Genomic DNA, 22,685 nt, shown 5'->3' on the forward strand with positions numbered 1-22,685 from the left:
TAAAAAAAATCGATATTATGTCTTTTTTTAATTTTAACATTTGGAAATCGGTGATTCATAATTATAATATCTTAGTCAATGATACATGTCAATAAAGTTCTACTCACTTTCTCCCGATTATATGTAATAGTTCTATATATAATAAGTTCACTCCAGACATTTTACAGCATATATACTACCATTAGGGTATATAATATGTATAGTAATTTATTTAGGAGTAAAAAATACATATACTATAAATAACATATAAAAATATTAGGATTTTTGTTTGCTTGATTTGTAAATATCAAGTATGTTCCATACATACAATCTCTTATACAAGGTATTTAGATTTAGGGTTAAAATATCAAGATTATGTATCACAAACTCACTTCAATTGTCAATTTTATATTATACATGTATCCCGAAAGTTAAATTTTCAAATCTCTATTCAACCTCTATCCTTACTCTTGGATCATGACATTCTCTATTAACAACAACCAAAAAAAAAAAAGAGAGACATCTTAAATTTGGATCCCCACCTCCCACCTCAGTACTAAGGATATAATATTCTTTAGAACAGTTTGTCAGGGTTACAATTTTTAACTACATGATTTTCCATCTTCGCCTAAAACACAAAACCAAGCAAATACACAACTCAGTTAGTATCTCAATTGTTTCACAGTTTTGATTTATGCATGATTTTGATCGAAGTTTAAAGATAAAAATGAGCATGCATGGTTATTCGTTAAAACTAAATATAGAACTTTTCTACTAGGTTTCATGGAACTAAGTTGCTTCCTTGATGTAGACACCTCTTCTAGCCTAGCTTTTCAATCATGGTTCGAATCAATTTTCCAAAGCTGGAAAAAAAAAATAGCCCTGTTTGAAATTACCTTCAGAACTGGATGTGACCATTCTGAAGTAAATTTCGAGCATTGCATAAAACAGTACTGGCTTCCTCATTTGATGAATCAAGCAACCGCAGCTCTTTGATCTCGTGTTGCCATCTTTCAACATTATTCTTGTGAATGCTGGAAAGAGTGAAAGAAAGAACAGTAATTAAGTTAATAAAGTAGTTCTCAACAAAAATGTTTGAAGGTATATATTCTAGTTTCAACTCACGCTATGATTTGCTCTTCAAATTCATTACTAAGATCTTTAAAAGCAGTCTTTCCCGACTCCAGGAGTTCAGACACCTTCATTACGAAAAATTTAATGTGGATCAGTAGAAAATATTTGCAGCCAAACAAAAACTTGAAAACGATACATACTATTGCAATATAACCCAAGTTCTAGCTACTTCCCTTCACATATTTCCACACATATTTCCATATTCATATAATATTGTATACTTTAGGACATTAGCCCATGTGACTCTACTTTTGATTTCACCCAAAAAAAAAAAATCTCATATCAATAAAGATAATGTCTCTCACTTATATACTTGTGATATTTCTTATATCTAGTCAATGTGGGATTTTGGTCGCACTCCTAACACCGAGCTCATATTTCCAGCTCAAAAGGATTGGTCATAGCCACCACCTACCAGTTGTGTGAAGCTTTCAATCTTTTCTAGTAGGCGAGCTATATTGGATTCCATCTCCTCGGATCCCCTAATGTCCGTCTCACACTGCTCATTTTCTGAAATGTTGGATATGCTTGTATCCTTTCCCTGCTCTTCCATCTGAGGAAATGTAATTTCTCATTACCATTGGCAATGGCATGATAAATAACGACATAGAAAAAAGAGTAAACATACAGCTAGTTTCATGCGTTTGCCAGTGAATTCGGTACCATTGCTTTCCATTCCAAATATGCAATTGTTTATCAATCAACTGTAGCAAGGTGAGAAGTTATTTATACAAAAATATTCGTATATTGAGAAGAACCTAAAAAACTTCGTTGTAAGGATTTGTCGTTGCCATGTGCTTCACAGAGAGGGATACTCATACGACAAGAGGTAGATAGATTGAACGCGTAGTAAACAGAATTTGGAGATAAGATTAACAGATTTTGGACCCGGACGGGCAGTAGCAAGCGTCTAATAATTAACACTCTGAAATAGATGTACAAAAAGGCTCAAGTTAGAACAAAAGTTCCAGTGTTCGTCCCCTAACGTCATGCTACACACATCCAGACCTTGAAATTCTTCTTGATAGCATAGCAGCTAGGANCCAAAAAAAAAAAAAAAAAAGTGTTGACTACAAAATTGGCACAAGTATACGATTATTCGACTTTTTCGTCTTGCCTATTCAAATGAACTTCAAAAATGTACACCACGACACGTTAAACAAGGAATCATTCTGATTTCCAATACCAATATTTGAAAAGGAAAAAAAAGAAGGCTAAAACTCTAGGTTTCACAAGGAATCGATACTAAACTGTTCATCATCAGCCATATTTTTCAGTGAAGTTGATTCAAGCGTCAGTTTACTAAACTGAGATGATCGAATTTTAGGACAACTTGAAGTAATTGCATAATGAATGAAGAACAGCAAGATCAAATGAATAATGATATGGAGCATTCTAAAGATGGAAAAAATAGAGTTCGATAGACTCTTACCAATTTTCTCCGCTGATTGCCTTCTCCACCTCCGTCGGTTTAATGATTTAGCGCGCCAGAATACGAGAGAATGGAGCCCTTTTATACTCGATTTTTAAAATGGGTCATATTGCCCAAATTATTAAAAATAAATAAATGACGCCTAACTTTGTTATTTAATTAATTTATTTTTTATTTTTCATTTTAAAAGTTGCAATATTATTTATTATTTTTATATTGCCCACCTCCCGATTCACTCCTCGGATTCAATTCACTCCTCGGATTCAATTCACTCGCACGCCACAGCGTACGAAAGCGTCTCTCGTTCGGTAGGTCAGTATTGTTCATGTTCATATGCCGTTCTTCTTAATAATCCTTCCCATGGATCCTCTAAGACACTGGATTTGGATTAATCTTCTCTTGATATTACATTAATTTGATCAAACAAATCACCCAACACTCCCTCGTCAATGGGGAGCTCCTTCACGTCTAAAAAAGCGATCTATGAACGTATTGCATTGTTTTGCAAGGCGTCTTTAGTCGTTGCATTTGATTTCTTATTCAAATTCCATGATATCTGTTGAGTTAGTGGATTATGTGTTTGATATGCGTCAGATTATTGATTGATAGAGGATCGGTTTGTGCTAGGACTTTGCGGATGGAGTTTTGCCCAACTTGTGGGAACATGCTGCAATTTGAGTTACCCAATATGGGTAAATCTTCTAGATTCTTTTGCCCGACTTGTCCGTACGTGTCTTACTTGGAGAATAGGGTATGTGACCAGGCCTGGAGTTGTTTATAACTTCCCTCTTTTTGCCTCTTAATTTCTTATGTGGTGATGCAAGGAGTGTATTCTCTTGATTCTACCATTCAGGTAAAGATAAAAAGAAAGCAGCATTTGGTGAAAAAGGAATTAGAACCCATAATCTCTGATGACGATATGAAAAATGCAGCTCAAACCGAAGGTACACATCTTTTCATCATAGCTCTGTATATTTTTTTCTCCGTGCTCAGTTTTTTTTTTTTTTTTTTTTTTCAATTAATTTATACGTGATGGATTTAGGCAATAGATTTAATCATATAGATGAAGCATTGATTGACATTTACAATTGTACTAGTGTTTTTATATTGTATTATATGGTAATGGTAAGCCAAATTAGTGTGCAGTTATTTACTTCCAATAAATGTAAATTACAAAGGATCTTAGCCACCATATGGAAACAAGTAGATAAATGGAATCCCAATGACTGAAGTTGTAAGAGTTCTAGAGTGATTATAAAAATGACAAGGTCCTAAGTTTCTTACCTAGGAACGAAATCTTTTAAGACTCTTTGGCAAATTTTTCTTATCTTTAAGCCTAACGGATGTTAAAAAATGAAGTCCTTTAAGCCATTAGGCACAATGAACTTCTAAACAAAGAAAATTATGGAGTGTCAATTCTTCTTTCTCTCTACAAAGGACACACCAACTGAGCTAGAGCAACAATGAAAGCTTTGTCTTTCAGATAACATGGTTAGATTGACAGACGACATGAGGACTGTGCACATTTGGGGAACCTTAGACTTCTAAATTATCTTACACAACTTCATTGGGATAATGTCCTGTTTAGGGACAATTGATTAGTAATGATAGTTGACACGCAAAAGCCCTGTAGTAGTGAGGCTTCTTATTTTAGAATTGTAGTTGAGGGAATCATAGATGATATGTAAAGGGCTATCACTCCTCAATTTAGCTGTAGAAAAGCTTTCTTCTAAACCTCAAATTAAAAGGATATCCTTATCCACACGTCTTTGGTTGAAATGCCCTTAGGTAAGGGGTTTGTTGGAAGAGTGGTTATAAATTGGACGGGTTGGGGGGAGGAATCGTTGGAAAATAGTTTGTGGGAGAGATACCTTTTGCATAAGAATATTACACAATACTTTCAGTCCTATCTTCATATTTTCGAATTTCAAACTCCATCTTGAACCTTTTTAAGACCTGACAGAAGCACACCTTCATCCAGCTGAAAAGTAGCACTTTGTTTGACAAGGGGGCTAACTTTTCAGCGGACTTCCAAGGGCCTTTACCCATAGAGCATTAGAGGAACCCAAAATGAACTGACCAGAATAATCTCTCCCATAGTCCCATTTTTTACTTGTAATAGTTTGTGCTAAAGAAATTTGGGTCTCTAGCCCCCAAAAGATTCAATCCCTCCTGTTTAATATTACCAACATTTAACCGTCTATTTGGTAGGCATAGGAGACCATGTTTCATGTAACCATATGTCTACCAAATTTGGCAATCAAACTCTCCTAGAGGAAGTTTTAGACGTAGATCTCAATTGTCGCAGCAACTTCATACCGTAAACGCTGAAAGATAATGCCGGAGAAAATCAATGAAGGCCAGTTGAGCCAACTCAAGACCCTTCCCTTGGGGGTTTCATTCCACTTCATCAACTCAGAAAGATTCATTCTTGCCTTGATAAATTTATTGAAAGTCGAAAAAGTAAATTAAAAAGCTTCTGAATATTTAGGAGGTTGGTGATTTTAAAGATTCTAGACACAATATTATCTGCTACGTTCAATGAGTGGGATGAAACATGAATCTTAACTTCCTTAAGAACCAAAGCTTCAATAATTTCCATCTTCATACCCAAGGAGGGAAATCTGTTCAAACACTCCACCAATAAGATACACCAATAGAATCAAGTCAAGGAAATTTCAGCCCACTTTATTGTAAGCATTCTCCTGATCAAGCTTAAAGATGAGTCCTTTGTTTCCTTCTTTCCTGTAACTCGGCCATTTCATTTGCAAGTGAAACAGGATCATCCATTCATGTATTGTATTTTCGAACGGATGACTTACATCTTAAACCTTTTGACAGATGGTAAGAAAAGTAGGTTTTAGTCTTTAGTAAAACTTGTTAGCATTACATGGTGCTTCCTCTGAATCTTACGTTTGTCCCTGTGGTGAGAAGATGCACCAATCAAGTCTTTAAAACTAGAAATCGACATGTTTTTAGTATTCCACTGCTTGACCCCAGTGAGTTATGCTCATCACGGAGATGGGGGCAGGAAGTCTTTGTAGGGTTTTCGAATATTGTTTATATCTCTGTGTTTTTCTTCTAAATTTGTTTTTGTTTTCTGCCCATTGCTGTAGCAACATGTCCAAATTGTGGGTTTGGCAAGGCTGCATTCATACAAATACAACTGAGATCAGCTGATGAACCTGCTTCAACATTTTACAAGTGCATGAACGAAGACTGCAGACAGAATTGGCGTGAGGATTAAGTGCCCATGAACAAAAGTATACGTTTGTGAGATCACAAGTTTTTCATTACGGATTTTCTAACCAAATTAGAAGTAATTTCAATTAATAAAATATTATTTTCATGAACGGCCTTGTAGAATAGGATCTATTCTATAGGTTCTACCTTTATGTCCTTGAGTAAAGTTTTATTTTTTATTTTTTACTTTTTAATTTAAAGTTTGAAATGGCATGTAATAATAAAGTTTATTATTACTATTTTATTGATTTATTGCCCTTTTCAAACCTATTTTAATGTACTATATTTAAAGAATGATTCCATTAATTATATTTATATGTCTCACTGCAAAATTTAGAGATTTTTTTGGTAAGTACTATGATAAATCCATCTATCAAGCAATTCTTAACAAGGGTTTCAAAATTAATCCCACTTTTTATTTATTAGAATTTTTTATCACTTAAAACCACTCAATAAGCTATTCTAAACAATATTTAAAATTAAAAAAAGATAAAAGAGTGATTAAAGTTATAATTTAACCAAATATTTTAATATGAGTAATAGAAAAAGAAGAGATTTTTTTATAAAGATTTTGAAATAAATATATAATAGTTGGGCTTATTTGGCATAAAATTTGTTTTTAAAAAACAGATAAGGTTGGCTAATTTATATTTAAACCTATTAAAAAGTCCCCTAAAAATATATTATTTTATGTTTATCTCGAAGTGCGGAATGAAGATAATTGTGAAGACCGAGAAAGGAACATGGATGACGTTAGCTCAGGCGTTAAACCAAACGGAAACTTCGGATTGGTCCTTCTCCCCAAATATTAGCTTGGAACTCACCCCTTCCTCCTCCTCAGTCCCTCCTTCTTCTTCATCGCCTCTGTTTCTCCTTCACCCTCTGATTCTGCCTTCCAAAATAGCAAGGACATGGCATCATCTTACTTCCATTCCTCCCTTTCCTTGCTATTTTTGGTCTCCTTCTGCTTCCTCCATCATCATCAGGTCCTTTTACACTTTTTCCTTTTACTTTGTATATCTATATATTTTTAGATTTAGCATCTCAGCTTTGGTCTGTAGCTCTTCAACTTGGCTGATACTTTGACCTCTTTCCTGTCTTCTCTTGGTTTCCAATTATACGTAAATTAGTTTGACGATCTGCAGCTTGTTGGTGATCGTATTCTAGTGTACCCATAATCTAGTTTAAATCGCGAAAGAAGTTGTAAATTTATTGATAAATTCTAGAATTAGATTTGGATAACAGTAATTATGTTGTGCGGTTTACATCATAAATCGCAATTATAATTTTAATTGAGAAGGGTCTTTTAATGCTTAACCATTACTTGTCTTCAACTCTGTATATATATATTTTTGTGGGATTCCACCTTTCAACAACCCTCAACCAAAAACCTATGGATCCAAGAGGACCCATGCTAAATAGTGGATTTCAGTTGATTAATCCTTTTCTGTGAAAATAAATCTATCATACACGAATATTTATGCAATTTCCTTCTAACGGAGAATGAAGAACACTTGATCTGCCAATACATATGGGAGCGTTTACTAAAGAATTTCACAACCTTGCAATTTCATGAAGAACTGTGCTACATATGTTTTTTCCCATAATCTCCAAAAATTATTGGATTTGGGCAGTATGTAATAATTTCCGTAAAATGTTGATTTTTAGCCATTTCAGCTCATTTCATGAAAAGATACTGTGTAAGTGTTCATTCTTATTAAGAAATCCTATCCGATCCCTTTTCAGTTGTTATTCAATATATTGAATGCTCTGTTGATAGCAGGTCTATGCGGGGGAACAAGTTCTAAAGTTCAAACTCAACGCTGATATTCTTCAGGTACTACTGTTATGGTCAAGGATAGTTCCCATCCCCTCTACTGCTTAACCCAATTCATTGACAATGACTTTTGATCGGTTTGATTGAGCAGAAAAGATGCATAACCATTTAAATAGAAATTTCACTTAGTTTCTTAGTGTTAAATCGATTAACCCGAACACTGCACCTCGATACACTTGTGTTTCTTGACAAGTTTTCTAACTAGTGAACATCTGAGTACATATTTGTTTGAACTTATCGTTTCATAAAACTTTACTGGTTAATGATATTTCTATTGTACTACCTCATCTGAAGGTGAATATTAATCTTAATTTTCATATTGATGTCTTATACTAATAAAATAAAAATCATAATCAGCCACTTTATTTTTGTAACTGGATCTATTTAATTTGTTTAGGTTGAGTTATCAAGAACCTTTTTAATTAATGCGAAGCATCTCTAACCTGAACTGTAACCCATATGAATACTTCTTTTTTTTTTTTTTTTCATTTTTTCAAATTTTTATATTTGTAAAAAAGAACTCCTCTAATAGTTTATATGATGTCTTGCAGGAGTCCATCGTTCGGCACGTAAACAAACACCCACACGCTGGCTGGAAAGCTGCCATGAACCCAAGTTTTTCGAACTATTCTGTAAGTTTCTACTTGCTTAATATTATTCTACTATTGATGGATGGAATTTGATTTTTTTTTTTTCTGAACGTCCAAAGCTTTTTCTACTTTTAATTCTTGTAAGAACTCTTTTATTGATGTTTTCACGCCATTGTTTCTTGTGCAGGTTAGCCAATTCAAGCACATTCTTGGTGTCAAACAAACTCCGGAGAAGGATTTAAAGAGTACCCCTGTTTTATCCCATCCCAAGTCTTTAAAGTTGCCAAAAAGTTTTGATGCTAGAGAAGCTTGGCCTCAGTGTATCACCATTGGAACCATTCTAGGTCAATTACTCATCTCAATTTACTGATATAAGATACAGATTATTTTTAAACAAAAACATGCTGATGCTTTTCCTTCCGTGAATGTCAAATGCTGGAAAATATCCTCATAAAGATCAGGTAATTATTTCCCATTAATTTCAATAATCTTCCTTTTCTGTATTATGATTTATGAAAATTCTCAGCCTGCCTTTACGTTTTAGGGGCACTGTGGTTCTTGCTGGGCATTTGCTGCTGTTGAGTCACTTTCAGATCGCTTTTGCATTCATTATAACATGGTTTGCCGACTACCCTTATATTCTTGTTCACTAGTATTAATGTTCAATTAACCAAATTTCTTTCCCTATTTATTGGTAATTAAATATAATATTTGTTTCAGAATATTTCTCTGTCTGTTAACGATCTTTTGGCCTGCTGTGGCTTCATGTGTGGTGACGGCTGTGATGGAGGATACCCAATTTCTGCATGGCGATACTTTGTTCGTCACGGAGTTGTTACCGAAGAGGTAATGTAGCTAATTAGAGAATGACGCTCCATGTATAATTTAAGGTTCTTCATGTGGGATTTTATTGTTACTGCTTAACATATGGCTCTTAAATTCTGTCCTTTTGCTGTTGATGAACGCTTTAAATAACTATCTGAAACCTTGCAGTGTGATCCATATTTTGACACCGATGGTTGTTCCCACCCTGGTTGTGAACCAGCATATAGTACTCCTAAATGTGTCAGGCATTGTGTAGATAAAAACCAGATTTGGAGAAAATCAAAGCACTATGGTGTTAATGCTTACAGGATTAAAAAGGATCCCTATGATATCATGGCCGAAGTTTATAAAAATGGACCAGTTGAGGTTGACTTCACGGTGTATGAGGTAAGCGAAATATCTTGCTTTGCGCTCGGTTAAATGTGCTCAAACATTAGGATAAATTTCTTGTAGTTTATATCTTTTCTGCCGCCCTACTTAAAGCAAAAGTATACATATTAGCTAGAGGATCAAGCAGTCTGATAGCAATAACAATTTAAACTATCATTAGAGGGCCATAATTTATTAGACGTCCAAATAACATGTTACTTATGCTAGAATTAAGAATAGTCAATGTACTCTTTACTTTTATATGCATGGCCTTCTTTTAATACTAAATTATTTTTACAAATATAGGAAGTGTTTTCAAGTTGAGTATTCAAAATCATTGCTCTTGTCATTGCAACATTTTGCGTGCCATTACTTATACGTTACATTTTTTTAAGTATCGTACTAGAACTGTATGATCTAAGAAATTTACTTAACAAACGCCTAATCTTTTCTATACCAGGACTGTATGTTACTCTCGTATAAAGAATAAAAGTTGAAAAACAAAATTGTGACAATTCATGGAACCATCCTCCCAAAAGCTTACGACTGATTTTTTCAAAGAATGAAGATCATTGTATTACAGAACAACTAATTTTTAGTAATTGCTTTACTATGGACACCCTCAAAATTGGAAAGTTAGTTCTAGGCGTCCAGCCAAATAATCAGGAATTTTTAGTGATTGTGTTCATTTCTTGAGAGTTACGTGAAAATAACCTTAACATGTTTCATTAGTAGAAATCTTCTTACCTTGCTTCTAGTTGTAAAAGTAATGTTTATACCGATTTACAGGATTTTGCTCATTACAAATCTGGGGTTTACAAACATATTACTGGTGATGAGTTGGGAGGGCATGCTGTGAAGCTTATTGGATGGGGAACATCAGATGATGGAGAGGATTATTGGGTCTGCTTATACCTTTCTCTATTCTTATCTTCTAAATGGCAAGGTTGTATCCGCCAATTTTGTTGATATATTATGTTAATCACCTTCATTTTGTTGTCGCAGCTTTTGGCAAATCAGTGGAACAGAGGCTGGGGTGATGTAAGTTTTCATTACATTTTGTGTACCTTTAGATTTTGTTGCCCTATGGTTACATTTGGAAGTGCTTTCGACATAACTAAAAACACTTTTGCTAGAGTCAGACCATCTCTCACTCAAAATCATTATGTTTAGTTCATAGTAGTAATAAAAAAAATAACACTCAAGAGACTCCCCCTATGAGAAAGCATTTATTGGAACATAAAAACTAAAGATCAAAGTTCCTTTTACTAAAAGTAAAGTACATGTACTGAATGTACTTTCTTTCTTCTGTCCTGACTGCAATGCATTTAAATTTAAACTTCTAGGATGGCTACTTCAAGATAAAAAGAGGAACAAACGAGTGTGGGATTGAGGAAGATGTTGTTGCTGGTTTGCCCTCACCTAGGAACATCGCCAGGGAGGCTTCCATATGAGCCACATGCTGCTGTTTCTCACTCAAGTATTTGCTCAACCAAAGATATGTTTGATTTATGTGTCTTGCTCTCGGGTCAGAACTATTTATGCATATTAGGTTGGTTTATGATTTGCTGTGTTGTACCTTAAACAAATGGTAAGATGATGTCTGGAAAGGGATTATTAAGAAAATAAAGTGTTAATATTCTTGGAAAATGATGGCCTTTTACATTACACTTGAGCAGATTGGATTAGGAAGGTTTCCGTTCTTTTAAAGTTGACAGTATTAGAACCCAATCCTACATAGAGTAAAGTAAATTTGTATGCATCACTTCTATACAGAGAAACCGAGGTTCCATACACACCGTCTCTACACACATCACTTTTATGCCATTAAAATGAGGGGATGTTTCGAAATTCGAATACTTTGATTCATATGAAAGTCGAATTATAATCTCAAATTCTGTCCAACTTTCATAAGAATGATAAAAATTAATTTTTGTTACGTAACCGTTTTGAAAGTTGACTTTAATCCTCTCAAAGTCAATATAGATTTCAAAACATGGTTATTTCAAATCCAAACCACCTTTATTCCCCCAAAATAATTCATATAATTGGTGAGAGGAAAGAAAGAAAACAAAAGGACAGAGAATTCAATAATAGGCTAAGAATGGCCCTCTCACCATACATAGCCAAATGTACACTCAATGAGCTGGCTTATTGCAACACACTACCTTAACGATTGTAAAAGAAATGTACACGTGTGTGGACTAAACAATCGGCTAACCCAATCATTGACCAACTTTAACTTCCTCAAATATCCGCCCTTCAAGCTCTTAGTGGCAGACATGCCACCTCCTAAAGCTTGACCTAACCAGCCAAACTATCAAGTATTCCATTTATGTCTTATACTCACTTACTCTATCTACTTCGCCACATGGACTCCTAAATAAACTCGACACCTTAAAGTAAATTGAGACCCACATCTAGCCGACTAATAACTGAAAAAAAAATTATAATAACAATACTGAACACGTGCACATTCAAACGTAAATTGATACCTTTACCAAAATCACATCTCCGATAGATGCTGCTTTCAAATATAATTGACTAGTAGTGTTGCAATCTCTAGTGTAATTTTAACGTTGAATGTTCATTTTGTAGAATCTTGAAATATCTCTTGGCGATTCTTTGCTTGATCCTCCATGTGGTGTTTCTTGTAAATGAAAGCTGCTTTAGGATATATATTGAATGTGAGCATGAATGGCAAAATTTATGACAATTTTAGAGGATATAACATGAATTTAAGTATAAAAATACTGGTTAATTTAAGCTTGATTGACTAAAGCATGATTTTTTTCAAAGAAAGTTTGAATTTTAGAGGCAAGGAATATATAGATGTGGTCAATGGCTTCGTCTGCACTTTCACTTTTTGTGACCACAAAACCCGAAATCAATGCGACGTTGCGTGCGCCTCTTATCCACTCGCAATTCCCCACAATCCTCGTTGTTGTTCGCCCAACCGCTCCGCCTTTCATTCCCATTCCTTCCCCTACAAACGCCTCGCCTCCCTTCCCCCTCGTCTTCTTCAATTCATGACAACGCCCCCTTTTCGATCCCGATCATCTCGTTCTTCAATATCCTATACAATCATCTTATCCCCACTTCAATTTCCCACAATTTCCCACCAACCCCACTTCCCAATTCCTCTTACCCTCTTCAATCCAAGCGATTTCAAGAGATTTGTCCTCGATTTTAATGGCCGACGCTCTCAGCAAGATCAGTTTTTCCCCCTCCCGCCCTTCCTTTTCTCCTCACCATCTTCCTCCGCCGATTTATGGCCTTAAATCTGTCATTTCTTCTTCGAATCCCTCGACTTGGAAACGGCTTTCTCTGAAATTACCATCCGCTTCGCTGTCTTTTTCGAGCCGTGACTCCTATGGCGGAAGAATTGAGTTTAGAGAAGCTAAGGGCATCTCCAGGAATTCTACTTCTCCTACACGGTCTTCGACGATATCCCATGTTGGTACCTGTATTCTTCACATCCTTGTGTTTTTTTCCCTTTCCTATGATATTAAGGTTTTTGTTTCTAACATTCAGCTTTTTCTGTCATTTTATTATATGTTTCCCCTCGTTGGATTTTCTTTATAAATTTATTTGTCTCATTAGGTTCTCTGTGTTTCATTTTATTGGATTCTGAATGGGAAACTTAGCTGTGTCTTGTTGTTTGTGATCTGGGTTACTATGAACAGAACTAGTTACTGTATCCCTATGTTTGCTTATCCTTGATTAGCACTTGATTATGTCCGTAATCTATTGTCCATTTTGTTTGTTAACTCTTGTGTTGGTGTTTAATAGAGTGGGTTTCGAACTCCAAAAGCTCAGAAATGGTGGGAAAAGGGGTTAGAAGCTAATATGAAAGAGGTGAGCAGTGCACAGGAGCTTGTGGATTCTCTTTTAAATGCCGGGGACAAGCTTGTTATTGTGGATTTCTTCTCCCCTGGTTGTGGTGGCTGCAAAGCTCTTCACCCAAAGGTCTCCTTTATGCTTTATTGTGTAGAAAGAACAATGTGTATGTTCCAAGTTTTACAAGTCTTGAAAAGGTTCGTATATCTATCCTCTGCAGATATGCCAATTTGCTGAGATGAATCCAGAAATCCAATTTTTGCAAGTGAACTATGAAGAGCACAAATCTATGTGTTATAGTCTTGGTGTGCATGTGTTGCCCTTCTTTCGCTTCTACAGAGGTGCTCAGGGTCGTGTTTGCAGCTTTAGCTGTACTAATGCAACGGTAACAAATCTTTAAATACATTGGAACTCTTCTGCTTTTGTAATGTTATCCTATCATTATCATTCATAATATTGATTGTGGCTGTACATTCTTTTATAGAAGCATGCTATTCCTTTATTTCCATTTTAATTGTCATTTAATCAGAAGTGAGATCCCACGTCGGTTGGAGTGGGAAACAAAACATTCTTTATAAGGGTGTGGAAACCTCTCCTAGCAGACGCGTTTTAAAACTGTGAGGTTGACGGCGATACGTAATGGGCCAAAGCGGACAATATCTATTAGCGGTGAGTTTAGGTTGTTACAAATGGTATTAGAGCCAGACACTAGATGGTGCGCCAGCGAGAACGGTGGGTCCCGAAAGGGGGTGGATTGTGAGATCCTACATCGGTTGGAGAGAGGAACGAAACATTATTTATAAAGGTGTGGAAACCTCTCCCTAGCATACGCAGTTTAAAGCCGTGAGGCTAACGGGCCAAAGCGGACGATATCTGATGGGTTTAGGTTGTTATAATTTTAGTCGAAGTAGATATGTTTGTGCTTTAAGTATCAAATCTCCTATTGTGGTTTATTTGCCAAGAGATGTCCATTTAACCGGCCCGGTAGAGAATCTCCGCTTAAACATAGAATGGGGGAGGGAGGGAGAGATATTTCTCCCTCTTGATTAAATGGGGCCTATGACAGAGATTATGTTTCCCATCCCTAATGAGAATTTTGCGGGGATGGAGATGGAAATAGTACAGACGTCTCTATGTCTCTTCTACATCTGCCTCATGAGTATCAAATGTGTGCTTTGTCTCTACTAGTTTACGTGTTATTGTAGATGGTAGAGTGATAAAAAATTGGTTTGGTATGACAGATGAAGAAATTCAAGGATGCATTAGCCAAGCACAACACAGACCGATGCAGCCTCGGCCCGACCCGAGGGTTGGAGGAGAAAGAACTCATGGCACTTGCCGCTAACAGAGAACTCTGTTTCAACTACACCCCAAAAGCAGCAGAAGAGGTCCCTATCCCCATCACCATCCATGCCCGTGCCCATGCTGGAAGTGTAAAAATATCAGAATCAGAGCCATCGCGTCTTCCTCTACCCTCAACCATCCTGAAGTCTGCTGCTCAAACCTCCAAGGGCAATGCCTATGTGGGATGAAGCATCCTATCCTATCCTTAATACCTGTGCTCTTCTTGCCTGTAAAGATAAAATAGATGCACCAAATTTGTAGGGTTTTCTTTTTTGGCTTGGATCCCTACCTCTGCTGTGTGATTAATATTTATACATATATAGTCTTACCCGTTGTCTCTCCACGGTTGTATAAACCTTCTCTGCAAAGTTATGAATACAGAGCTTGTGAAAGATTGTAATTACTCAAATAATCAAGAAACTTATGAGTACCACTCATATGATTCAATGATATCAACTTCTTTAACCACCATCGTATAATGCGAATTGGAGTGGAATGTTTTTAAATTCATGCATGCATTCCAATCTTTGATTCAAGCCCATTTCCATAATCAAACCAGCCATAAATGTTACTCAATCTCATCCATTTTGTTTGGATTGGATTGGTCATAGAAAAGGAAAATTTTGGTTTACATTTCAAAGCGTTTATAAATGAAAAGAAAAATGTCTTTTCCAAGAATATGTCCGTTTTCTCTTTCCGTAGAAAGCAAAAGTTGAATAGTACAAGTTTTCGACAAATTAACGTATCACATCACGGATACGTAACATTAATTTGAATACCTTTATTAGTTGAATAACGTATACTCGTGACACGTTAATTATCATGGTAGTTATAACAAAATTTAGTTTCATTATTTTATAATATAGCTTTAAATATGCATAGAATCATATAGGGAAATGTGTAGGAGACATTATTACTAATATATGGTTGGAATTTTTGAAATAAATGTACATTGAAATTAGGGTTACATTAGCATTTATTTTCCACAGAAATATATTCTGATGGAGATCGGTTTGGGTGCCAACTAATATATGAAAATGGTATGCGAATATATGCCTGAAAATGACATGTTGACTGGGTTGGGAGTTGCAGAAAAATAAAACTATATAATATAATTATAATTTGGAGATAGGGTAAATTAATTGTTAATTAATTAATTAGTATAAATAAAAAGCAAAGGAAAAGAAAGGTGGGAAAGAACCCATTTTTTGTGGCATTAACGAGAGAAGAATATATAAGTTCTTGACTTGCAGAATCTGACCCTATAAAAACATATTTCTTATGATCATCTCTTGTTCTCATTCTCAACGAATATAATACCATTTTCACAACACTTTTCCACAACGAATACCATTCCGTGGTCATTTCTCGCTTTCTTTCTCCACGACGTTGCCCTCATCCATGCCCTATGTCTATGTTACGATACCCTCGTGTCGGTCATGCATGCATATTATCGAATAAGATATATATATATATAACAGGGATGTAATGATATGTATACGATGAAATGAATGGGTTAGAGTTTGATCTGGAATACATGCGCGAACTCTATCATAAATGACTCAATCAAAATGGAAACGATCCTGATATGTATGAAATTGATGGTGGATTAGAGTTAGAGTTAGAGATGATTTGGAATACAGGCTCGAACTTTATCGTAAATGACTCAACCAGGGTGATATGAATTAAACCGAGTTGGGGTTAGGGTTAGATAATTTGGAATATGGAAATTGATCTTGTTGTGAAGAAAGAAGTGAAAAGTTAAAGAAGGAAGTCATAAAAAGGGCACCAAATCCCTTAACCTTTGTTTGTGTATATATTCCCTATCCACATGCCACCACCACCTTACTGTTTAGGAATTCCCTGCTTTTCAACTCTAAAGCCAAAAATTCTTAGGTTCCTCTATGTGTGTGTATATATATATATATGAACATAATTAATACATATCTTTCATAATTAGGCATTAGCTTAGTTTTGGGGATAGATGGGCATATTTAGCCAGAAACGTTGCGTTTAATTCCCGAGGGATCAGAATCTTATTCATTACCATATTGGGTTATTATTTCATTATCAAAAATATAATTTTTCAATTAATTACTTTTTTTTCTTCTTCTTTTTGGACTGAATAAGTACCAAACTTAGTGAAGCAGACAAAACAGAACCAATTCCTTTGTTCCTTTCTTTCTCTCATATGTATCTGATCTAACCTTACACTCCTAGTTTTGGGTCCTTTTGGCCTACCTTCTTCCGAATCTTCTTCTAAATTCTCCGACCATGCTCTACTTCTCATCGCCTCGTGTTCGGCCCGCCCTCTACTTCGGTTCCTACTTACCCTAATTCATATCTTAACCTTTTGGTCCACTAGTGATTTGACATGGTATCATACTAGGACTTGTTGTTCCGTCCTTATTCATTTCGTATCATATTCTATTTGTGGTGACGTTTTCTTAACTTACCCTAAATTATAATCTATCTTCTTCAGCTTCTTGTCTTAAAATACAATATATAGGTATAAAAAGGGTTGGACTACAATTTTGTCTTCCTAAATTTTTGGAACAACAACATCATAAATATAAAATTTTGTCTCCATTTCTTGTAGTAACAACTTTTGGGTTTTGATTAAGAGTTTATTAAAATGGTATGTTACAACCCTCATTATAATTGACTTTAGATGAGGATCGAAAACTAAGTCTTATTCAGCCATATATGCTGCACATACATGCATGTATGTTCACTTGATTGCAATGATAGCCGACTTGTTTTTACTCTAGGTTAAGTCTTTCAGCTCGACTCATCCCTACTCTAATCCAAGGTCCTTCAAATATAACGTCGCATTTCATCTCATCACCTTGGGTTCGTGATACTATTCTAAGTCTTGAGACGTCATTGGTCTTCCGTGCTCGTTTGAGCATGCTTATCAAGAACTGACCCCATAAGTCAATTATATTATAGGTAGGTCGAGTTTAAACATGGGCATGGGAGAGAAGTGGAAAGAAGAGAATAGGATATTTAGAAGAGAATGTTGGGTTGGGTCGGGTCGGGTTGGATGGGAAGGAAGTGGGGGGTTCGAAGCCTTGAGGGGGCGAAAGGGACAGAGGATTATTCGGCCTTAAAAGAAGAAAAAAGATTCGTTGGAATAAGATTCCAATTCCAAATTATTCCCTCCATGGAACAAGAATTTTGTTTTTGCTTTCTGAAATGGGATCGATTCTGGCACCAAATGAACGGAAGGCCTCCGCTGTTTGTGTGACCAAATTTGTTTATAAGCCCTCCCTTCCTCCCTTCCCCCACCCATTTGATCTCACAAGCTTAGAATAATAATAATAATAATAATGTACCACCATCATCATCAGCAGCAGCATCATCAGCATAATAGAGGGAAGAGCATCCATTCCTCTGACACCCATTTGTTTCTTCAACCTGGGAATGCTGCTGCTGGAGCTGGAGATTCATCAGGCCTTGTTCTTTCCACCGATGCCAAGCCCAGGCTTAAATGGACTCCTGACCTGCACGATCGCTTTGTTGAAGCTGTCAACCAGCTTGGAGGGGCTGACAGTGAGCACGCCCACTTCATTTCATTTCATTCTTAATTACTCTTCTCCTTTTCCACTCATTTCATTGCATCCTCTCTCTCTCTCTCTCTCTCTCTGCAGAGGCCACTCCTAAAACTGTCATGAAAATCATGGGCATTCCTGGCCTTACCTTGTACCACTTGAAAAGCCATCTCCAGGTACAATATATTATACTACTTTTTAATTATTTACTCGACCCACTTATTCGCTCAATCCAACTATAAAATTTTTTGGGTTTGATTCGTTCCACTCACTTTTATTTTAACCCAACTCAACCCAGATAGTAGTGAATTAGTTTGTTCAAATAATCACATTTGATTAACCCAACTCAAATGGTGAATTAGGTTGGGTTAATCGGGTTTTTCATGTCATCGTGGTATAATATTTGTAGTAATTTGTGGTTGAAAAGTGGTTATTTGAATTGAATGGGGATTTAAGATTGATGGGGGGTTTTTGGGATGCAGAAATACAGGCTGAGTAAGAATGTACATGGACAAGCAAATGGTGGAGGAAATGGAAGCAACAAAACTGGTAAGGAACAGAATGATTATATTATATTATTTGTGGTTTTAATTTATGAACTGAGTTGAAGTAGATATGGGTTGGCGTGTAGGGACAGTGGCGGCTGTTTACGGCGATCAAAGACTGGCGGCGGAGGCAAATGGAACACCCCGCACCAACAACATAGTGGTCGCCCCACAGCCCTCCTCCCACCCCAACAAGTACGCGCCCACTTTCGGAATACCCTTATTTTAACGTACACAAATGCATGCAGCTTAGTTCTTGTTATAATTATTTACTCCCTTCTCCAGAAGCCTTCAGATCAGTGAAACAATACAGATGCAGATTGAAGTCCAGAAAAGGCTGCACGAGCAGCTCGAGGTACTTAAATCAACCTTCATTGTATTGTATTGTATTAAAGAATGGTATCATATTGTCCACTTTGAGTATAAGTTCTAGTGGTTTTGCTTTGAGTTTTCCTTAAAAGGCTTCGTGCCAATTGAGATGTATTCCTTACTTAAACATAGGTACAACGGCACTTGCAGCTGCGAATAGAAGCACAAGGGAAGTATCTTCAAACAGTGCTAGAGAAAGCACAAGAGACACTAGGAAGGCAGGACTTGGGGTCAGTGGGTCTTGAAGCTGCAAAAGTGCAGCTCTCGGAGTTGGTCTCCAAGGTCTCCACTCAATGCCTAACCGCAGCGTTTCCAGAGCTCCAACAAACTCAGAGGCTATGTCCTCAACAAACGCAGCCCCCTGACTGCTCCATGGACAGTTGCCTGACCTCCTGCGAGGCCTCCAAGGACCAACAACAACAACAACAACTCCTTCTCCATAACTCCCAACACGCCCTCCGACCGAAAGCCATCGTCACCGACCATCATGGGCTGTCCATGAGCATTGGGCTGCTGCAGGGGGACAAGGGCGGGGAAGGGGATAATGGGTATTCGCCCTCGTTTGGGAGTAAGAAAAAGGAGGGTGAGACGGCGTTTAGATATAGAATGGCAGCTTCGTTTTTGGACTTGAATGCTGGTGAGGATCAACAACTTAGTAATAATGATCATGCGGCTTCTGCTACTTGCAAGATGTTTGACCTCAATGGCTTTAGTTGATTCACTTGTTGTCCTTGTTAAATATACACATCTTTATATAAATTGGGACTTACATACCTGCACTTTAACAAATCTTGACGGTACCGGTTTTTGTTCTACAAACACAATTCGAGTAGAGGAAAAATAACTCATATGACACAAACTAGAAGGTGACACGTGAGTGGTGCCCATCAGGTCATGTGAGAGACGAAAAAGACAAGTACTATACGTGACCGAACAAGATAGTGTATCACCTATCACTCTTCACAAGATTGTCAAGCTACGTTATAAAACAAATATTTTAGGCATCTTCCTTTATGAATGAGTTTTTCAAGACATTATTGGGTGGCACAGGTGAGCCAATGTTCCACCTCTATCCCTTGAGTTGGATGTTGAAATATAAGGTTGGGTGGCACAGTAGGTAAAAATGACATGGGAGGGTTCATGTCTCAGTAGTACTCGTATGGGTGGATGTCCAGGATGTCCCAATTATAAATTTAGACTCATAGGTTGGCTCTCAATAACCGTGTCCAAAAGAGTAGTGTAGGTCGATGACATCCCAATAAGCGTATATGAATTTGACATTTGGTAAGGGTTTTTAGATTACAAAACTCTATTGATTATGTTCGAGAGCTCTATAAGCTTCAGGGGAGGCTTATAGTGTACTTTGTCCGAGGGGAGGATTGTTGAGGATCGTTGGGAGTGAGTCCCACATTGGCTAATGTAAAGAATACATCTCTACACGAGAGCTTATGCTCAAAGTGGACAATATGTTACGATTGTGGAGATCCGTAATTCCTAACAGATTAAGCGTAAATAATCGAAAAACTTGTATATTGCAACGAGAAAAGATTGGATTGGACGATGTGGTAAAAGAGAAGAGGTTTGGATGGGAAACAGCACGAATAGTTTTGTCATATTGATTAAGCAGGAACATAAGCCAAAAATCGAGAATACAGTCCAACAGGTGCAGCTATTATACCAAAGGAAGAAGTATTGGGCTTGTATATCCAAACCCTCTCCACTCGACGTGCCAATTCACGGAAAGACACCCAGGGACTAAGACTGATCTGAAACTGAATTTGATGTTCTGATGAAACGCCTCCAATACTGCATTGGTTTTCCTGCAATAATCAATTCAAATCAAATATTATACTGTTATTCCAGAAAACACAATTCATAATATATAATCATCACCTGAGCGATAAGAACTATGTCCCCTGCATCGTTGCAGAAGCGCGCCAATGAGGCCGTAAGAGTAACCAAAACTGCCACAAAGACCACAACAACTTACTAAAACCAATTGGTTTCTGGAGTTGAGATATGAGTTATGGTAGATTACCATAGTCAAAACAATCCATGAACACGTTCAAAACAACGTGGAAGAAGTCGGAGGGAATGGAAACAAAGGTTGTGCAGTTAATTTCTTGGTCCATGTCCATCTCCCCAGTCCCAGGACAGAGTGGCAACTTATACAGCCGACAATTGTCTAAAAGCAAGCATTTGAAAGTATAGGCGTCATTAATCCAAGAAACAAAGGCTCAAGAAAAGGTACACTGTATTGTACTAACAAATTGAAGCTGGAGGACGGAATGTAAGGTGCGCGCAATCTGGCTCTGTAGAAGAGAAGAGCAATTCAGGAAAACCATTGCAATCCATTTCATATAGAGTGAATTGCAAATCGTTCAAGAAAATCCCTGCGTATTCAAGTTGAGAGGTGCAGGTATATGAGCGGAAGAATTGAGGGCGGATTTGGAGCGCCAGAACGGAGCGAGGGGAAGGTGGGAGGGCGGTGGCCATTATGGAGAACATTTGCGGTGAGAATTTGAGAACGCCTGTTGGAGCCTGGGTGGATATCACGGAGGCGGCCTCCACAAACTCATGGATATTGTCAAGATTGAACATGAACATGGCGAATGCTAGTTGTGGGGTATGGGGTTTGATCAATTTCCTACCAACTCTTTGCCTCAATCTGCCTTTCTTTTATACTAAACCTCATCTTCTTGGATCAAGAATCCTTTCATTTTACCAATGGATCCATGCGCAGGCTATGATATCTCTGTCCCTCCCGATATCTACTGGTCTACTAGATATGATTTTAGAAATACATTGTTCTAAGAATGATTTTTTTTTTTTTTTTTTTTTTTTTAAAGTTATTATTGAAATTTTGTTTTTTGAGAATATTTTGATTAATTTATTTTGAATATAAGTATTTATATTTTGTTAAATTAAATTGAGAAAAGGTATGGTGGGGAGTGACTAAGCGATGGCGCCATTATTTATACATACTGTCTTTTGGGTCTTGGCTTCGCTACCGATTGTTTTTCCATTGCAATCTGATGTTCTTCGGCCCTTCTTCCGTATTGATCCTCAAGCTCCGTGTTTTTCTGTTTCTATTTTTTGTTTGGTGATTTATTCCTGAAATCTACATCCCTGATTCCGCAATGGGTGCGAGTCGAAAGCTTCAAGGGGAGATTGACCGGGTTCTTAAGAAGGTCCAAGAAGGGGTTGACGTCTTTGACAGCATTTGGAACAAGGTTCGTTTTCACCACACACTCTCTCGCTTCCGGGAATGGAGCTGGGCGTCTAATTTTGGAGCTCCGTCTTCTTACCTTTTCTTGTGTGCCTCACTTCTAGGTTTATGATACCGACAATTCCAATCAGAAGGAGAAGTTCGAGGCGGATTTGAAGAAGGAGATAAAGAAGCTTCAGAGGTACAGGGACCAAATTAAGACCTGGATTCAGTCCAGTGAGATTAAGGACAAGAAGGTTTCTCTCTCTCTCTCTCTCTCTCTCTCTCTCTCTCTCTCTCTCTCTCTATTATGTCCTTAGTTCTTCAAGTTAGTGTGGTATCTGTGAGCTTTCAGTGGCACATTGACTCAAGAACGGCGATTGTTTTTTTTTTTTTTTTTTTTTTTTTTTTTTTTT

The 22,685-nt window shown here is 36.9% G+C and overlaps 7 protein-coding genes across 15 annotated transcripts in view; 5 read left to right on the top strand and 2 right to left on the bottom strand.

The window, feature by feature from the left end:
• Positions 1-405: 405 nt before the first annotated feature.
• LOC111800780 lies at positions 406-2,640 on the bottom strand. Of its 3 annotated transcripts, XM_023684625.1 has the most exons (6): positions 2,546-2,640; positions 1,742-1,817; positions 1,529-1,666; positions 1,105-1,178; positions 876-1,013; positions 406-607 (listed from the first exon to the last, which is right to left on the bottom strand). In XM_023684625.1, the coding sequence occupies exons 2-5, from the start codon at positions 1,787-1,789 to the stop codon at positions 878-880; spliced, it is 396 nt and encodes a 131-aa protein (XP_023540393.1). In that variant the 5' UTR covers positions 1,790-1,817; positions 2,546-2,640; the 3' UTR covers positions 406-607; positions 876-877. The 3 variants fall into 3 exon arrangements, with proteins under 3 accessions (XP_023540393.1, XP_023540392.1, XP_023540394.1); XM_023684624.1 differs by lacking the exon at positions 406-607 and having other exon boundaries at positions 646-1,013; XM_023684626.1 differs by lacking the exons at positions 406-607; positions 1,742-1,817 and having other exon boundaries at positions 646-1,013.
• A 125-nt stretch (positions 2,641-2,765) lies between these two features.
• Positions 2,766-5,967, top strand: LOC111799855 (DNA-directed RNA polymerase III subunit RPC10-like). Of its 2 annotated transcripts, none has more exons than XM_023683339.1 (4): positions 2,766-2,853; positions 3,173-3,296; positions 3,399-3,489; positions 5,662-5,967. In XM_023683339.1, the coding sequence occupies exons 2-4, from the start codon at positions 3,183-3,185 to the stop codon at positions 5,790-5,792; spliced, it is 336 nt and encodes a 111-aa protein (XP_023539107.1). In that variant the 5' UTR covers positions 2,766-2,853; positions 3,173-3,182; the 3' UTR covers positions 5,793-5,967. The 2 variants fall into 2 exon arrangements, with proteins under 2 accessions (XP_023539107.1, XP_023539106.1); XM_023683338.1 differs by having other exon boundaries at positions 2,776-2,857.
• A 613-nt stretch (positions 5,968-6,580) lies between these two features.
• LOC111800718 (cathepsin B-like protease 2) lies at positions 6,581-11,059 on the top strand. The gene is made up of 11 exons (XM_023684532.1): positions 6,581-6,774; positions 7,572-7,625; positions 8,177-8,257; positions 8,403-8,559; positions 8,672-8,676; positions 8,760-8,834; positions 8,936-9,061; positions 9,209-9,427; positions 10,199-10,312; positions 10,415-10,450; positions 10,756-11,059. The coding sequence occupies exons 1-11, from the start codon at positions 6,700-6,702 to the stop codon at positions 10,861-10,863; spliced, it is 1,050 nt and encodes a 349-aa protein (XP_023540300.1). The 5' UTR covers positions 6,581-6,699; the 3' UTR covers positions 10,864-11,059.
• Positions 11,060-12,284: 1,225 nt separating this feature from the next.
• Positions 12,285-15,043, top strand: LOC111800995 (thioredoxin-like 1-1, chloroplastic). The gene is made up of 4 exons (XM_023684943.1): positions 12,285-12,865; positions 13,202-13,378; positions 13,470-13,634; positions 14,491-15,043. The coding sequence occupies exons 1-4, from the start codon at positions 12,602-12,604 to the stop codon at positions 14,779-14,781; spliced, it is 897 nt and encodes a 298-aa protein (XP_023540711.1). The 5' UTR covers positions 12,285-12,601; the 3' UTR covers positions 14,782-15,043.
• Positions 15,044-17,874: 2,831 nt separating this feature from the next.
• Positions 17,875-19,861, top strand: LOC111801025 (myb-related protein 2-like). 2 transcript variants are annotated; one of them, XM_023684981.1, is made up of 6 exons: positions 17,875-18,148; positions 18,247-18,323; positions 18,630-18,696; positions 18,761-18,887; positions 18,978-19,047; positions 19,194-19,861. In XM_023684981.1, the coding sequence occupies exons 1-6, from the start codon at positions 17,926-17,928 to the stop codon at positions 19,776-19,778; spliced, it is 1,149 nt and encodes a 382-aa protein (XP_023540749.1). In that variant the 5' UTR covers positions 17,875-17,925; the 3' UTR covers positions 19,779-19,861. The 2 variants fall into 2 exon arrangements, with proteins under 2 accessions (XP_023540749.1, XP_023540750.1); XM_023684982.1 differs by having other exon boundaries at positions 18,779-18,887.
• Positions 19,862-20,574: 713 nt separating this feature from the next.
• Positions 20,575-21,880, bottom strand: LOC111801026. Its single transcript, XM_023684983.1, has 4 exons — positions 21,329-21,880; positions 21,100-21,246; positions 20,955-21,025; positions 20,575-20,881 (listed from the first exon to the last, which is right to left on the bottom strand). Exons 1-4 carry the CDS (start codon positions 21,666-21,668, stop codon positions 20,681-20,683), a joined length of 759 nt encoding a protein of 252 aa, XP_023540751.1. The 5' UTR covers positions 21,669-21,880; the 3' UTR covers positions 20,575-20,680.
• Positions 21,881-21,946: 66 nt separating this feature from the next.
• Positions 21,947-22,685, top strand: part of LOC111801027 (CCR4-NOT transcription complex subunit 3-like) — a 17,938-nt gene continuing 17,199 nt past the window's right edge. For 3 of the 5 annotated variants that reach the window (XR_002816070.1, XM_023684987.1, XM_023684986.1), the window contains exons 1-2: positions 21,947-22,294; positions 22,395-22,526. Coding sequence is in view for 3 of the 5 variants with exons in the window: in XM_023684987.1 (XP_023540755.1) it covers positions 22,202-22,294; positions 22,395-22,526 (225 nt within the window). In the remaining 2 variants the exon portion in view is untranslated. The remainder of the gene's footprint in view (positions 22,295-22,394; positions 22,527-22,685) is intronic. The other 2 variants (XR_002816069.1, XM_023684985.1) reach the window with 1 other exon arrangement.

Source organism: Cucurbita pepo, chromosome LG08 (genome assembly GCF_002806865.2).
Source record: "Cucurbita pepo subsp. pepo cultivar mu-cu-16 chromosome LG08, ASM280686v2, whole genome shotgun sequence".
NCBI lineage: Eukaryota > Viridiplantae > Streptophyta > Magnoliopsida > Cucurbitales > Cucurbitaceae > Cucurbita > Cucurbita pepo.

Coding starts and splice junctions, on each gene's coding strand:
- LOC111800780 (XM_023684625.1), bottom strand. CDS start 1,789: ATGGAAAGCAATGGTACCGAATTCACTGGCAAACGCATGAAACTAGCT. Junction 1,179..1,528: donor TTGAAAGCTTCACACAACTG/GTAGGTGGTGGC, acceptor TTCGTAATGAAG/GTGTCTGAACTCCTGGAGTC. Junction 1,014..1,104: donor TTTGAAGAGCAAATCATAGC/GTGAGTTGAAAC, acceptor CACTCTTTCCAG/CATTCACAAGAATAATGTTG.
- LOC111799855 (XM_023683339.1), top strand. CDS start 3,183: ATGGAGTTTTGCCCAACTTGTGGGAACATGCTGCAATTTGAGTTACCC. Junction 3,297..3,398: donor TGTCTTACTTGGAGAATAGG/GTATGTGACCAG, acceptor TCTACCATTCAG/GTAAAGATAAAAAGAAAGCA. Junction 3,490..5,661: donor AAATGCAGCTCAAACCGAAG/GTACACATCTTT, acceptor CCATTGCTGTAG/CAACATGTCCAAATTGTGGG.
- LOC111800718 (XM_023684532.1), top strand. CDS start 6,700: ATGGCATCATCTTACTTCCATTCCTCCCTTTCCTTGCTATTTTTGGTC. Junction 8,258..8,402: donor CAAGTTTTTCGAACTATTCT/GTAAGTTTCTAC, acceptor TTTCTTGTGCAG/GTTAGCCAATTCAAGCACAT. Junction 9,428..10,198: donor TTGACTTCACGGTGTATGAG/GTAAGCGAAATA, acceptor ACCGATTTACAG/GATTTTGCTCATTACAAATC.
- LOC111800995 (XM_023684943.1), top strand. CDS start 12,602: ATGGCCGACGCTCTCAGCAAGATCAGTTTTTCCCCCTCCCGCCCTTCC. Junction 12,866..13,201: donor GGTCTTCGACGATATCCCAT/GTTGGTACCTGT, acceptor GGTGTTTAATAG/AGTGGGTTTCGAACTCCAAA. Junction 13,635..14,490: donor TTAGCTGTACTAATGCAACG/GTAACAAATCTT, acceptor TTGGTATGACAG/ATGAAGAAATTCAAGGATGC.
- LOC111801025 (XM_023684981.1), top strand. CDS start 17,926: ATGTACCACCATCATCATCAGCAGCAGCATCATCAGCATAATAGAGGG. Junction 18,697..18,760: donor AAATGGAAGCAACAAAACTG/GTAAGGAACAGA, acceptor GAGTTGAAGTAG/ATATGGGTTGGCGTGTAGGG. Junction 18,888..18,977: donor CCCTCCTCCCACCCCAACAA/GTACGCGCCCAC, acceptor TCCCTTCTCCAG/AAGCCTTCAGATCAGTGAAA.
- LOC111801026 (XM_023684983.1), bottom strand. CDS start 21,668: ATGTTCATGTTCAATCTTGACAATATCCATGAGTTTGTGGAGGCCGCC. Junction 21,247..21,328: donor CCGTCCTCCAGCTTCAATTT/GTTAGTACAATA, acceptor GCTTGCTTTTAG/ACAATTGTCGGCTGTATAAG. Junction 20,882..20,954: donor ACATAGTTCTTATCGCTCAG/GTGATGATTATA, acceptor TGATTATTGCAG/GAAAACCAATGCAGTATTGG.